We start from the raw sequence: 13713 nt of genomic DNA on the forward strand, positions 1-13713 counted from the left end.
AACCGCTATCCCTCCGGATGGGGATAGGGCTTGGTGGTGAGCTTTTTGTTTTTTTTTCTCTTGGGCGTTGTTTTCAACTTTCGGGATAGATAGATATGGGCTAATTTCTTAGTGGTTCACTGCAATTTTCCGATGATAGAGGATGAATTGTCAATGTTATAATTGATGCTTTTTATTTGCGATGACATCCAACGATGGCTTTTATACCTTAAGATGAGTTCAGTCATCGCTTAACGATCACCTCGAACCTTGACGATTTGTCTACACCAACGAGGCTTAAAGTACATATGGTATGTACCATAAGTCGTAAGTGTCAATCAACATCACCAAAGTGGAAAATGCCTCGCCCTCTAAAAAGGCTTCTTAAACTTCTCCCCCAACTTCCCCTTACTCTTCCTCCCAAACTTCTCCAACTTATCAATCTTCAACTTCCGGCCCCCCTTCCCATTAATAATCGTCACCGGATTGCACACACTAATCCCCTTGCAAAAGATCGTAAACCCGACCGCCTCCTGGCCCTCACCACCTTGGTTCTGCGGCTTGAACTGCCCCTGGCGTTGGTAATCTTTGAAGTCGGACGCCTCCTCATGATGTTGCTCGCCCTTGGGCTGCTGGTGCTCCTGTTGCTGTTCATGTTTATCCCCCTCGGGGAACATATCAGCCTTGTTGATGATAACCGCATTAGCCGGACGTCCGTTCTTGTCTTCCTCCTCCTCTTCGTGTCCGTGATCCTCATGCGCGAGCGCTTTGGAAGTGGGCACGCGCTGGAACCCGGATGACTCATTACTGCTGGTAGCAGAGTCAGCGGACTGCTTCACCCGTGCGAGATGCTCAGTCAGCAGTTCCAGCAGACGCTGCAGGTTGGCGTTGTCTGCGTCGGAGGGTGAGGACTCCGAGGCGACGCGGTTGACGGTGTCGCCGATGGTGATGTAGACTGAGCGCTCATCGTTTTCTGGAGTCTCGTCTGGAGTCTCGTCTGAGGACTCGTCGAGAGTACTAGGGATGATGGTGGTGGGTGTGTCTAGGGGCTCGGCGGTGGTGTCGAGATTGTCGCCGATGGTGATGGAGGTGCTGCTGGTGACGGCATCGGTGAGAGGAGTGGGAGCTGCGTGGGCACGCAGGCCCAGGAGGAAGGCCACGGTGAGGATTGTGGCGTGCATTGTGGCGGTTGGGTTTGGAGGTCTCATTTGTGTTGGTTTTGAGTTTTTTGACTGGGTTGTTGTCTTTTGGATGGAAGATGAAGAGGAGATGAGGTTTTGATATTGGTGAGACTGTCCCTGGAGCTGAGAGAAGAGAGGAGAGCGGGAAGGGTTCCATTTATATGTTACGGTCAGTTGACTGCCCAGTTGGCTGGAAACCTTTCGGTGACGGCTTTCGGTGACGAACTGTTATTCCCTACAGGCTAGGTTGTCGAAAACCCGAGTTGTGTAGGGTTTCATGCACGACGTTTCGAACCTCGAACTGAAGGTCCGGGTTAGAAAGGTTCGGGTAGGTTCTATGTTTATGCAGCCGGCCATGCACGAGACTGCAGTCCATTGCCCGGTGTTGCAAGGCCGAACCTAACGAATGTCTGCCCGATAGAACCCGAATTTGTTTTGTATTTTCCAGCCTGAATTAATGCGCGCTTCTAGAAGAAGGGAAACCTAAGAGAAAAGCGTCAGTATATGCGCCTCGGTTGTGAGTGGACTTACACACCTCACAACCTAGTTTCCATTGCTAGAACCTACGCACACTGCTATATTTCCTGAACCTTACCACAATATTGAAGAAGGTTTCTCCCATCTAGGTCAACTCTCGAGAATATATAAATATGAGCTGCCCTCCCTCCCCCCCCAGTATCAGACCTTCCATTCTCATATTCATCCATCATACACACACTCTTTCACACTCACCCAAACACACAAACACACACACACACACACACGCACAATCTCACACTCTCACTTCGTCACAATGCATTTCGCTACTGTGACCTTTGCCATGGCGTCGGTTGGCATTGCCACCGTCGCCGTTGCTTCCAACTTGGAGTAAGTATTATCCTCCCTTATACTCTTCATCCCTACCATCGTCATCATTGCCGTCATCGTCTCCCTCTCCCTCTCCCACATCCGTCTTTCAGAATCATCATAACGGTGATCATGATCATCACATCGGTCGTCGTCGTCATCATCACCCATCACACCTTCATCAACCCAACCATCCCAACCATCCCACTCCCTACTAACCACCACACACAGCAACACATCCAACAACACAAACCTCACACCAGTGCCAACAGTGGACGCTGAGGTCGACTCGTACGATGACGACTACGAGCCCGAGTTCGCCGAGGCCACCCCGGCCCCAGAACCCGCCACAGAGTTCGACCTGCCCGACACTCTCATTACCGTCGTCCTCTCAGGCGAGGGTACCGATAGCACCAACTTCCAAACCCTCGTCATCACCCCCGTGACCCACACCGTGGGTGCTGCCGAGGGCGAGTCTCTCGCCGCCGAGGCCACCGGTCATCCTCTTCACCGCCGTGATGAGGAAGACGGCTACGAGTTCGACTATGCCGAGGAAGACGGCGACGCCGAAACAACCTTCCACTTCTTCGCGCCCAGCGAACATAGCTATCACCATCAACACCCCACCGCCTCCGTCTCTTCCACCGAGGAGTCCGAGGAGTCCGAGGAACCCCTCATCACCCCGGCCCCATCGCACCCCGTCCTCGTCGCCCGCGACCGTGACTGGCGCGCCGACCGAGACAGCGCCATCTCCCGGGGCCGCGCCGCCCGAGACCGCGGGCGTCAACAAGGCCGTAACGGCCGCGATCGGGGCCGCGAAAACGGCCGTGCTGCCAACGAGCGTGCGGCTGCGAACCGTGCTGAGGACCGCGCTCGGCGTCAGGGGGAGTACTACGATAACCGGTACGACAACTACTATAACGACAACGACGGCGTGGCCACCAGCACCGTAACCGTCACCACCCGCCGGCCTAACCCCGCCATGCGCGCCGCTCGCGCCGCTATGCGTGCTGCGCGCATGAATATGCGCATGAACCGCAAGATTAATGGGTATAAGAACCGGATGATGGTGCGTCGGGATTGGCAGCAGGATCTGGCGTCGGCTAAGTCGTTGGCTTCGTCGTATCGGAGTGTGGTTACCGCTGGTGGTGCTTCCTCTTCGATAACCACCATCACGACTACCACGCCGGTTGTTACCAAGGTGGATAACACCGCTGCTACTGTTACATCCACGTTGACGAGTACGCTGGTGATTAGCACGGCTACGGGTTCCGGACAGGATCCTAAGGCTACGCAGAATTCGGAGGACGCTAAGGTTAGCGGGGCTGATGTTCAGTCGGGGCGGTTTGCGCGGATTGTTGTGATTGTGGCTATTGGGTGTGTTGTTGCTTGTGGGTTTCTGATGTAGACATCCATCCGTTAATTGTATGGGAAGTCTTCATTTCTTTTTCTTGTTGAATAGTTAGATCGGGTCAGGGTCATCATCGATTGGGGTGTTAGCGATAATAAGACCGGGTTGAATGTATGCATATAATGCAGAGAGCACATCAAACAAACACATAGGCATGAGATATTGTAAATGAGAATACAATGCTTTTGGTGTACCGAGATCTAAATCGTGTTAGATGCCTTATGTGGTTGATACGTATGTATGTAACAATTCCCAACCATGACGTACCGTACTATTTTATACACCCCTATCAATACACACCCACACCAACATCTCAACATGTCAATTTTTCACTCTTTACTCTTCCCCCCCAAAAAACCCAAATGATAAACCCCCAACTGCTCCTCCGTCACCCCCCCCGGACTCCTCACCGTCAAATCCTCCCCCTTCATCGACTTCGGAAAAGCAATCACATCCCTCACCGACTCCGTATAAGTTAACACCGCCACCAACCGATCAAACCCCAACGCAAACCCAGCATGCGGCGGACACCCGGCCCTCAACGCCTCCAACAAATGCGCAAACTGCCCCACCCCGGCATCCGTCATCTGCAAGATCTCCCGCATGACGTACTCCTGCATCTTGGCTACGTGGATACGTCGGCTGCCGCCGCCGAGCTCGACGCCGTTGACGACCAGATCGTAGTGGTCTGCCCGGGCACGGAGGGGGTCGGTGGCTAGGAGCTCGACGTCGGCGTCGGTGAGGGGGGCGGTGAAAGGGTGGTGGGTGGAGGAAAACCCGGCGTGGCCGCCCTGGCCGGGGTCGGTGTCGGTGTCGGTTTCGTTGGTGGGGGTGAAAAGGGGGAAGTTGGTGACCCAGAGGAATTGGAAGGTGAGGTCGCGGGGGAGGAGGCCTTTGGATACGGCTGCTTGGTATAGCAGTGTGCGGAGCGTGCCGAGGGCGGTGGAGGAGGCGCCTTGGAAGGGTTTGTTGGGGCGGGCTTGGAAGACGAGGACATCGCCGTCTTCGAGGGTGGGGGATTCGGGGTCGGCGGCGCCGCTTTCGAGAGCGGAGGCGCCGTCGAAGCCGAGGGGGGAGAGGCCGCGGAGGGGCTTGGAGGAGTTGACTATGAGTGCGACGGGGGCACCGTCGGGGTTTTGGGAGAGGGCTGGGGGGAGGGTTTTCATTAGGTCGTCGATGAAGGCGGTGGATGTGGGGAGTGGTGATTCCCCGGATACGGGGCTGGGGCGGAACCGGAAGACTTCGACGATGGGTTTATCCAGGTGGGTGATCATGGATATGAAAGACTCAGGTAGGAGGTGGTCGACGCGGTTTAACTGCTGTTGTTAGAGTCGTGCAAGTCGTTGGTATTGGTCTGGACAGGTACCTACCTCGAACGGAATTCTCAAATCTGGCTTGTCAATGCCAAACCTCGTCATGACCGTTTCGTACGATAAGCGAGGGAATGGCGGCATAACGTAACGAGAAGCGGTGCCAGATTCCTCTGAATGGGCCGAGTTCTATCAGACAGACGTTAGAACAGCGGCTGGCTCAATTGCGAAGGGGTTGACATACCAAGCTCTTGGGCGCGAGATGGATCTCGCCGTCTTGGTCCACGACACGGAAGTCCGAGTTAAGGACCGTAGCCAGATCAGCAACGAGAGACTCAACAGTCTGCATCACATCCTCGCCGGTAGCAAACGACATTTCCAAGTCCAACTGCGTAAACTCCGGCTGCCGATCCGCCCTCAAATCCTCATCCCGAAAACACCTCGCAAACTGATAGTACCCCCTTATCCCACTCGCCATAAGCATCTGCTTGTACTGCTGCGGGCTCTGCGGCAGCGCATACGCCAACCCAGGCCGCCTGGTAGGCACCAAGAACTCCCTCGCCCCTTCAGGCGTCGACTTGAACAGGATAGGCGTTTCCACCTCTGTGAAGGCCAGATCGTTCAGCGACTTCCTCAGCTGGAACGCGATCTGCGGTCGGACGAGTAGCCGCGTCCGGAGGGGGTCGGAGAATCGGATCTGGAGGTGGCGAGAGGAGGGGGGAAATTGCACGCCTTTGGACACGATGATGTCTTTGGGGAAGAGGTTGAGGGGCTGGATGCTGGTTAGGTCGATGTCGATGCGGAATACACCGGTTGGGAAGTTTCCTGGACGCGAGCGGGTGGTTGGTGAGGTTTCAGTAGGTTGGGGGTTGTTGCTGTGTAGACGGGCAACGGTGCCTGTTACGGAGACGGGGCTGTATAGAGGAATGCCCCTGAGGGCCTGGTTTGTCTTGTGCGCCGGGCTCTCAGGCTCTTGGAAGCTCGAAGTGATTTGGACAGCTGGGCCATTGTCGATTTGGATATCGGCAAAGGCGAGTTTGGACGATTTTATCCGTTTCCTCGCCAGGAATCCATGGACCGTCACGAGCTGTCCTTCCTTGAAGTCGCCTGCCCTGGATGGTTTTGGAAAATCATCTTGATTCAGGTCAACTTTGGTTTCTTGAGTCTGCTACAAGAATAGAGTGCCTACTATATCTAGCCCATTCTTCCCGCAGTTGTCGCCCAATAACCTTCTGCTTGAACCCTTCACTTGTGGTTTCCGTTGCTTTAGATGGCCGAGCACCGCTGTATGACAAGGGTCTGGAGTAATTTTGGGTTCCGTTGATGAGAGTTCGCTGCGGCCGCAAAAAGCTCCGCAAGTGTACCAACTCGGCTCGCCCAAGGGTCCTCAAGCTCCCTTGAGAAACACGGAGTAAAGCCATTCGTTTCGCAAAAGTCGTCTTCGGGGGTCGCTCACACCAAGCTTCAAAACATCATGGTAGAAGTCGTGGTGAAGTGAAGCCCTGGCCGGTACTTTCCTCTTGGACCCGCTTTTTTCCGGTTCATGTTTGGCCCGAGCACCATGGAGAGTGGACCCATCGCTGGAGCATCGACCATCAAAAACATTTTGCGCTCGGAAGATTTTGAACTTTTCTCTCTTCTTTCTCCATCCCTTCCATTCAAAACAATGTGAGTGCCACCACGACCCGCCGGCCAGCGATCCTAATTTTCGATCGGATAGAAGCTAACGATTTTGCAGATGATGAAAGCCCAGGTGTTCATATGATGAAACTGCCTCCTTTTGGAACTTCCAAACTCTCCCCTCACGGGGCTTAAGTGGTTTGGCTGTGATAGAAGGATGGAAGCATGAAATAAGCGTTCGGCACACCGACCTTGTTATCATCGGACGCGATCACGGCATCTCTGATTTCCATGAATGGGAAGGACTTTGTGTAGACGGCCAAGTGGTCGTCTCGCGCGCAGCGCGGGTGTTGTGTGAGGACGGTGGATGCTTGAGCAACAATGCATAGATGCGTGCCTTCAAGCGGAGGCCGCTGTTACCTCTACCTGTCCACCACATACCCCGCCCCGAACGCGCTATTATCGGATTGAAAACGAGTTAAGCGTGTGTGACTGGATATTCCAGCTCTGCGGCGTACACGGCGAAGTGGAAGGCCATAGGATAGCCAATGGCCGCTCTCCTTCCATTGCTCCTCATTTCTTGCGGATAATACTATCAATATACCACATACATTACACGGGCACCGAGATCCCCGCCTTTGAAACCCGTGAAACCCGTTCTCATGTCCTGGAAAGCAGACGCATCCTCAAGTTTGATAAGAAGACCAGACATCTCTCGCAATGTGCAATTCTGCGTTTGCGAGACTCCCCACTGTGTGACCCCACCAGGCCTCCCTAAGGTTGCCAAGGCCCGACGCTCCGTCAGTCCGTCTGAACTTTGCCAAGGATTCCCGGTTCAACCCCTGCTCAGGCCTTGTGCGGACTGGAACCGTATTCTGGCGACTCCAGTGCCTTTCGCATTTGGCCCGACGACCTGACTGCACCACTCGCCCGAGAACCTATCAGCGCTCCAGTTCCCCGACCGCCGCGCGAACTCCTTTGGCTGTGTTCTCTTTCCCCTTAGCGCAAAGTGTACGCCGCAGTCCGCTGCCCGATCGTGACCTCATCCCCACGGCTGCCTCTTTTCCCCTTTTCCCTCTCTGCGCCCGCTGAGCAAGGTCCGCCCCGATCCCCATTCACCGGAGCCCGCTGCCGAATGCCCAAGGGGGGGTACATTATCGTATCCACCAGCGACAACGGGTCGCTCGACAAAGCAAACTTCTAGAAATCCCCCGAGTGCCCGAGTGCCCGAGAGTTGTTGTCCCCCTCAGCCGTGCCCAAGCCTCCGTTGCCAGAAACAACCCCGCGTGGCTTTTTTTTTGCTTTGCCAACCAGACAGACCCAGCCAGCCATGGCGAGCTCGTTCGAGAAATCGGTGAAGGGCGCGACTAAAGTGAAGGTATGATGATACTACTGCATGGCTACCCTCGTTGGCCGTTTTTTCTTCTTGGCCGACGGCTGTATCTCGTTATTGCCTGCTCGTCGAATTATCATGTTGGACCGCTAACCGACACCGCTTTGCTTCCCGATAAAGGCCGCGCCCCCAAAAACAAAATACATCGAGCATATCCTCGTCGCGACACACGCCGGCGAGGCCGGTGTTGGAGAAGTGTTCCGCGCGCTGCAACACCGTCTCCGCGATTCAACATGGACTATCGTCTTCAAGAGTTTAATCACGGTCCACCTGATGATCAGGGAGGGCTCGCCGGACGTGACGTTGGGTTATCTCTCGAAGCATAGGAATATGCTGGCCGTGAGCGTGTTTTCCGATGGTGAGTATTGGATTCTTGTTCCCGTGTGATCATGCCCCAGATACGTTGGTTGCAGCTGCTAACCATCAATGTGCAGCGCAAACCCAGGGCCGAAATATCCGTCACTACTCGAATTACCTCTCCGAACGGTCGCGCGCCTACCGAGAAACGAAGGTTGATTGGGTGCGGAATAAGGAGCCTCGGTTGGAGAAGCTGAGCGTGGAGAAGGGCTTGTTGCGGGAGACCGAGACGGTCCAGCACCAACTCACCGCACTGCTCAAGTGTGACGTGATGGAGAATGAGCCAGAAAACGAGATTACAATCACGGTCTTTCGACTGCTCGTTTTGGACTTGCTATCCCTCTTCCAGGCCTTGAACCAGGCCTTGATCAACATTCTTGGTGAGTCTTGTTGGAGGACGCCTGTCTATCCCCTATACTTCTCGACTGACCGGTGACCTAGGGCACTTCTTTGAATTGTCTAAAACCGATGCCGAGAGGGCCATGGTGATCTACCGAACGTTTACGAGACAGACCGATTACGTTGTGCAATACCTTAGCGTTGCCAGGCAATACGAGCACCACACGAGGGTCGAGGTCCCGAAGCTAAAGCATGCTCCCGTCAACCTTGGCCGGCAACTTGACGAATACCTGAAGGATCCGGACTTCGATGTCCATAGGAGGCAGTATTTGGCGGAGCAAGAAGCCAAGAAGGCAAAGAGCGGCTCCTCAGGGGCAGGGAAGGCGATCAAATTCGACTTGAACAAATCGACTGCAAGCACCAGCACGAGCGAACGGGCACCGCCAGCACCTGCTAAAGTAGAACCACCGAAGGGCCCCGATGGCGATCTGATCGACTTCTTCGAGTCCATCGAGCTGAAGCAGACCCCAATGGCCGTCCAGTCGCCACCTCAGCCAGAGCAGCAGCCCCAGCAGCAGCCACAACAACAGCCACAAGCGCAGGTGCAGATGGGCATGTCGCCCTGGGGCCCGACGCCGTTCCAGCCCCAGCAACAATTGCCTCAACTGCAGACCGGGTTTGCTCCCCAACAACCTAATGGCTTCCAAGCCAGTGCTCCGTTTCAACCACAGGCCCAGACCGCATTTTCTCCGACGCAACAGACTCCTCAGCAGATGCAACCGGCCTTCACCGGTGCCGGATACGGTGGATTCTCTCCCCAGCAACAGACCGGTTTCCAACCCAGCTCCCTGCCTCCGATCCCGCAGAACAATGTTGCCAGCTTCCAGAATCCCGTGCCGACCGGCTTCCAAGGCGGCCTCCAAGCCCCACAGACGACTAACCCCTTCCGCCAGTCCATGCTCATGAACCAGCAGACCGGTTCTCCGTTTGCGCCCGCAACCGGGGCGTCAAATCCTCAGCAGCAGCAACGCCCAGCCACAAGCCAATCTACCAACCCGTTCGCCCGCTCCTCCCCCCAAGCCACGCAACCCTTCGGCACCCCAACTTCTAACTCCCCCTTCCAGCTCGCTCAGCAGCCTCAACAACAGCCCCAGCAACAACAACAACCTTTCCAGCAGCCCCAACAACCGCAGCAGCAACAGCAACAACCCACCCCACCGCCCTTACAACAACCCCTCCAAACCGGCACCAACCCCTTCGCCAAAAACTTCGCCACCGCCGCCCCGCCAACCCAGCAGCAGCAGCGACCCGTCACGGCCGGCGGGATCCTGTCGCAACCGACGGGTAGCACCAACCCGTTCCGACAGGGCGCCTTTGTTAACCACACGACGGGCCTTGGGTGGCAGCATAACCAACAGGCGATTGGGGGTGGGCTGGATCAGGTTGAGACTGTGCCTGTGTTTCCTAGGCCGGCGCAGCAGACGCCTTGGCAGCAGTGAGATTTGGGGGTGGATTGCTGGCGTGAGGGTGAGTGGTGGTTAGGGATCAGAGAGGACAAACATACGTAGTCGGGGAAAGAGAAACGTATCCCGTTGTTACTGAGGTTATGTTCTCAGTGTTCATTCGTTTGGCAGCATATAGCGTGGCGTTTGTTACGGTCGGCTTGTTCTTTTTTTTTCTTTGTTTTTTCTCATTCTTGTCTCTATTTTCCCTTCTTTTATTAACATATTAACACTTTTTTTCGCGTCTTTTGATGCAGTATGTTATGGCCTTCTTCAACGTCTCGTTGTTTTATTTAGGCGGCGGCGGATGGTCAGGCACTTTACTTCGTGTTTTCGCTATCTCTTGTCCCTTAGGAAGCTAAGTTTGGAGTGGGCAGTCCTGCAATTTAAGATAGTTTTTATTCCTTTTTCGTGTCTCCTGTTATTTTAGTAACCGAGATTCCCCCAATTCCCCTGACTTTCATTGGTGTAGATGGAATCTAGACTTGGGACACAGACAAGAGGATAAGAGGGCCACAATGACATGATTTGGTTAGGTAGTATGTTCCTTGAGGGATTCGCCGTCAATGTATTATCAGTCTTTTGAAGAGACTTGTTACCGCTCCATGTTTGCTATTTGAGAAAACGTCCCTTTCTAGGCGCTCGCCATCTGTTTTGGATGTAGTTGCCAAACCAACCCATCGCCTTGTTTTGCTGATACGCCTCCCTAGCTTAAACCAAGGAGAATAATCTCTGCCCTTGTCTCCTAAACCCGTGCTTTGAAATCCTTGACACCCAAACGCCTGACGCTATGCATGAATAGGGATCCCAGAAAACAATTCCACGTCCATTTTACCCTAATCCAGCTCCATCCGATCCCCCACAGCCGCAATCCCCGCGCTCATACCAACAACCTCGCTCGCAGACAGTCCAATACCCACCTCCTTCTCATCCTCAATAAACACCCCCAGCCCAGCAAACGCCTCAAACATAGCCCGCGCCGTGTACTCCCCGAAATCATACCCACCCGTAATATGCGCCTGATCCTTCTTGTACTTGTCAATAGCCGGGTGCCGCAGCCCATCATGCACCTTATACCGGCCCGGCGCAAAATCCAGCCCCCCAAACGGATCATACGGCCCCTCCGGCGCAGGCGCTTTCTTCTTCTCCTTCAACCCACGAATCGAAAGCCGGCCGACATCTGACGCCCCAGTGGCCCCCGTGGCACCCGTAATAGCAGCAGCAGCTGAGTGAACGGCCGCTTCAACCGCCCGGTTAGCCGCTGCCTGACCGCGGCGCTTGAGCTGGACCCGTTGAGCCCCAACCGCAGCACCAGCAGCACCAACCCCGCCCTGCGCCAAACTATCCAACTCCGCCTCCCGATTCCGCACCCGCTCCCGCTTCTCCTCCTCCGCCTCCCGCAACGCCTCCACCCGTCTCTGCCGCGCCGCCTCCCGCTCCGCCGCCAACCTTCGCCGCGACTGCTCATCCGCCTCCTTCCCCGCGCGCCGATTCCGCTCAATATCCGCGCGGTGTTCCGCCTCCCACTGCTGCAGCGTCGCCTCCGCCGCGCGACGCTGCGCATCAGTCCCCGAGACCAAGTCAAAGGTCAAATCCTCGACCATCTGGAGGTAATTGTTGTAATCGCGCAGGGTCTCAAAGTCGTCCTCGGCTTGGTTAAAGACGGCGGCGACGCGGCGGCGGATGTCGACTTCGCGCTCGACCGAGAGGTCGCCGAAGAAGGCGGCGCGGAAGCCTTTGCGGCGGAGGGTGCGGTGGCAGCCGGCGTAGGGACATTGGTTGGGGCCGTCGTTGAAGAGCCGGTTGACGCAGCTGGAGCACATCGAGTGGTAGCATTCGGGGTTGATGAGGAATTCCATGTCTTTGTTGAGGTAGCGGATGGTTTTGCAGATGGGGCACATGTCTTCGGTGCTGATTGTCGGGAGGCCGCCGCCGCTGGTACCCGCGCCGGCGGCGGCGGTGGATGCGCCTGGCTTTCGTGACATTTTAGCTGTCGAGGCAAAATGTTTCAATGTTGTGGTTGTCGATGTCGATAGACCGCTAAGAGACGGGAGATATGGTTTCTTGTGGTTGCCAGAAATGTCGCCTTGCCACGCGGAAATGTCGATGAGATTGAGTGACTCCTTCGCTGCCGAAAAAGAGATCGGTGATGTCGATTAATAATAGCAAAGTTCCTCCTTCGACCCCAGCCGCGGCTCAACCTTGGTTGCAAATGGGATGGATGGAATGGATGGAAGATGGTGGATGACGGCCCAAGGCTGGGGATAAAATCCCACAGTGGGTTTAGCTGGGCCGAGCTGATCCCTGTCAGGCCTGCAAGGCTACGACACGCGGGCGCGCTGCGGGGTGGAATCGTGCCCCACCATGAGCCCTGCAGGCGATCAAGCTCCTGTCACGTTCTATGGACTTCGATAGCTTCTTTGCAAGAAACCTCCAACTTTCTCCTATCAAACAAACGGAACACAGGTTTAAAGAGGGGTTCACGGATCTATTAGGTCTCTAAACATGGCTGACAACGGTGTGTCACTTCCTATCCGTTCTTCTCCCGCTCACCCGAGCTGCGCAGAACATATCGATACAAACGTAGGCCAAAAAACGTCAAGACCTCGCTGCTAACTCGTCATCTCACCCAAAAACAGAAAAGACTCCCGCAGAAGAGGCCGCCGCGCGCGCCAAGGAGCAGGCCGAGCAGGACGCTCTTCCGTACAAATGGACCCAAACGATCGGCGACCTCGACATCACCATCGAAGTGCCCGGCAACCTCAAGGGGCGTGACCTTGTCATCGACCTCAAGAAGGACACGATCTCGGCGGGTATTAAGGGGCAAGATCCCATTCTCAAGGTACATACCCCAACCCTCCAGGTTCTGACCTAACCCAACCAACTATTCCCAAACCCCCTACTAACATGACCCCCTTCCCACAAAACAGGGCACCCTCCCCCACACAATCCGCGTCGACGACAGCACCTGGACCCTCACCACCGCGCCCAACAACACCAAGCAAATCGAGATCCACTTAGACAAAGTCAACAAAATGGAGTGGTGGCCGCACGTAGTGACCGACGCGCCGCGGATCGACGTGAGCAAGATTGTGCCCGAGAACAGCAAGCTGTCGGAACTGGACGGCGAGACGCGCGGGATGGTGGAGAAGATGATGTTTGACCAGCGGCAGAAGGAACAAGGGCTGCCGACTAGCGATGAGCAGAAAAAGATGGATATTCTGAAGAAGTTTCAGGAGCAGCATCCGGAGATGGACTTTAGTAACGCTAAGATTAATTAAGTTGTGGTTTTTTTATTGTCTTCTGTCATGTCAATATCTGCGGGCGGTTGTTCGGGATTTGATGATTCTGAACTAAATCCAACCAGCTGTCTACCCAGGTTTGATCATGATTTGGGCGGTTATCGAGTCTTAACTCCTTTCTACACCTACCACAGCAATACCAAGTCACCACCAAACCAGAGAAAACAAAAGAGAAATGTGATGGGTGAAACGAACCGCCAGGACCACGGGGTATGTTTGTTGCCAAGGGTCCGGCATCAGAGAGCCCATCCGTTTTTGTTCTAGGAACTGCCAGTAATGAGAATGCAGATGACAGCTGCAGACCATCAATTGTCAGGTTGATCGAGCGTTCCGAGGTTTGACCTGTGTAAGTATGATCAGTCTTGAGTACCACCGACTTGGTGGTGCTGGCCGGTGTCTAAGTCAGGAGTTGAAGTAAACGATGGACAAGGTAAGAAACTGGTCAGTCACGGGAGTAAAGGATGGATGAACGG

General features: G+C 55.0%; 6 protein-coding genes across 6 annotated transcripts; 3 read left to right on the forward strand and 3 right to left on the reverse strand.

The window, feature by feature from the left end:
- Positions 1 to 350: 350 nt before the first annotated feature.
- C8A04DRAFT_30514 (uncharacterized protein) lies at positions 351 to 1160 on the reverse strand (the record flags this gene model as incomplete). Its single annotated transcript, XM_062781406.1, has 1 exon — positions 351 to 1160. One exon carries the CDS (start codon positions 1158 to 1160, stop codon positions 351 to 353), a length of 810 nt encoding a protein of 269 aa, XP_062635194.1.
- A 793-nt stretch (positions 1161 to 1953) lies between these two features.
- On the forward strand, positions 1954 to 3414 carry C8A04DRAFT_30515 (uncharacterized protein; the record flags this gene model as incomplete). The annotated part of the gene is made up of 2 exons (XM_062781407.1): positions 1954 to 2027; positions 2238 to 3414. 2 exons carry the CDS (start codon positions 1954 to 1956, stop codon positions 3412 to 3414), a joined length of 1251 nt encoding a protein of 416 aa, XP_062635195.1.
- A 332-nt stretch (positions 3415 to 3746) lies between these two features.
- Positions 3747 to 6148, reverse strand: C8A04DRAFT_13732 (tRNA synthetases class II-domain-containing protein; the record flags this gene model as incomplete). The annotated part of the gene is made up of 4 exons (XM_062777835.1): positions 3747 to 4733; positions 4788 to 4916; positions 4972 to 5861; positions 5917 to 6148. The coding sequence occupies 4 exons, from the start codon at positions 6146 to 6148 to the stop codon at positions 3747 to 3749; spliced, it is 2238 nt and encodes a 745-aa protein (XP_062635196.1).
- Positions 6149 to 7677: 1529 nt separating this feature from the next.
- Positions 7678 to 9935, forward strand: C8A04DRAFT_38734 (ANTH domain-containing protein; the record flags this gene model as incomplete). Its single annotated transcript, XM_062784331.1, has 4 exons — positions 7678 to 7725; positions 7861 to 8098; positions 8175 to 8477; positions 8539 to 9935. 4 exons carry the CDS (start codon positions 7678 to 7680, stop codon positions 9933 to 9935), a joined length of 1986 nt encoding a protein of 661 aa, XP_062635197.1.
- An 839-nt stretch (positions 9936 to 10774) lies between these two features.
- Positions 10775 to 11923, reverse strand: C8A04DRAFT_30518 (CDK-activating kinase assembly factor MAT1-domain-containing protein; the record flags this gene model as incomplete). The annotated part of the gene is made up of 1 exon (XM_062781408.1): positions 10775 to 11923. One exon carries the CDS (start codon positions 11921 to 11923, stop codon positions 10775 to 10777), a length of 1149 nt encoding a protein of 382 aa, XP_062635198.1.
- A 520-nt stretch (positions 11924 to 12443) lies between these two features.
- Positions 12444 to 13219, forward strand: C8A04DRAFT_30519 (HSP20-like chaperone; the record flags this gene model as incomplete). The annotated part of the gene is made up of 3 exons (XM_062781409.1): positions 12444 to 12456; positions 12578 to 12780; positions 12869 to 13219. The coding sequence occupies 3 exons, from the start codon at positions 12444 to 12446 to the stop codon at positions 13217 to 13219; spliced, it is 567 nt and encodes a 188-aa protein (XP_062635199.1).
- Between the last annotated feature and the right edge of the window lie 494 nt (positions 13220 to 13713).

This window comes from Dichotomopilus funicola (genome assembly GCF_033296635.1).
Source record: "Dichotomopilus funicola strain CBS 141.50 unplaced genomic scaffold C8A04scaffold_52, whole genome shotgun sequence".
In the NCBI taxonomy this organism is placed as follows: Eukaryota; Fungi; Ascomycota; class Sordariomycetes; order Sordariales; family Chaetomiaceae; genus Dichotomopilus; species Dichotomopilus funicola.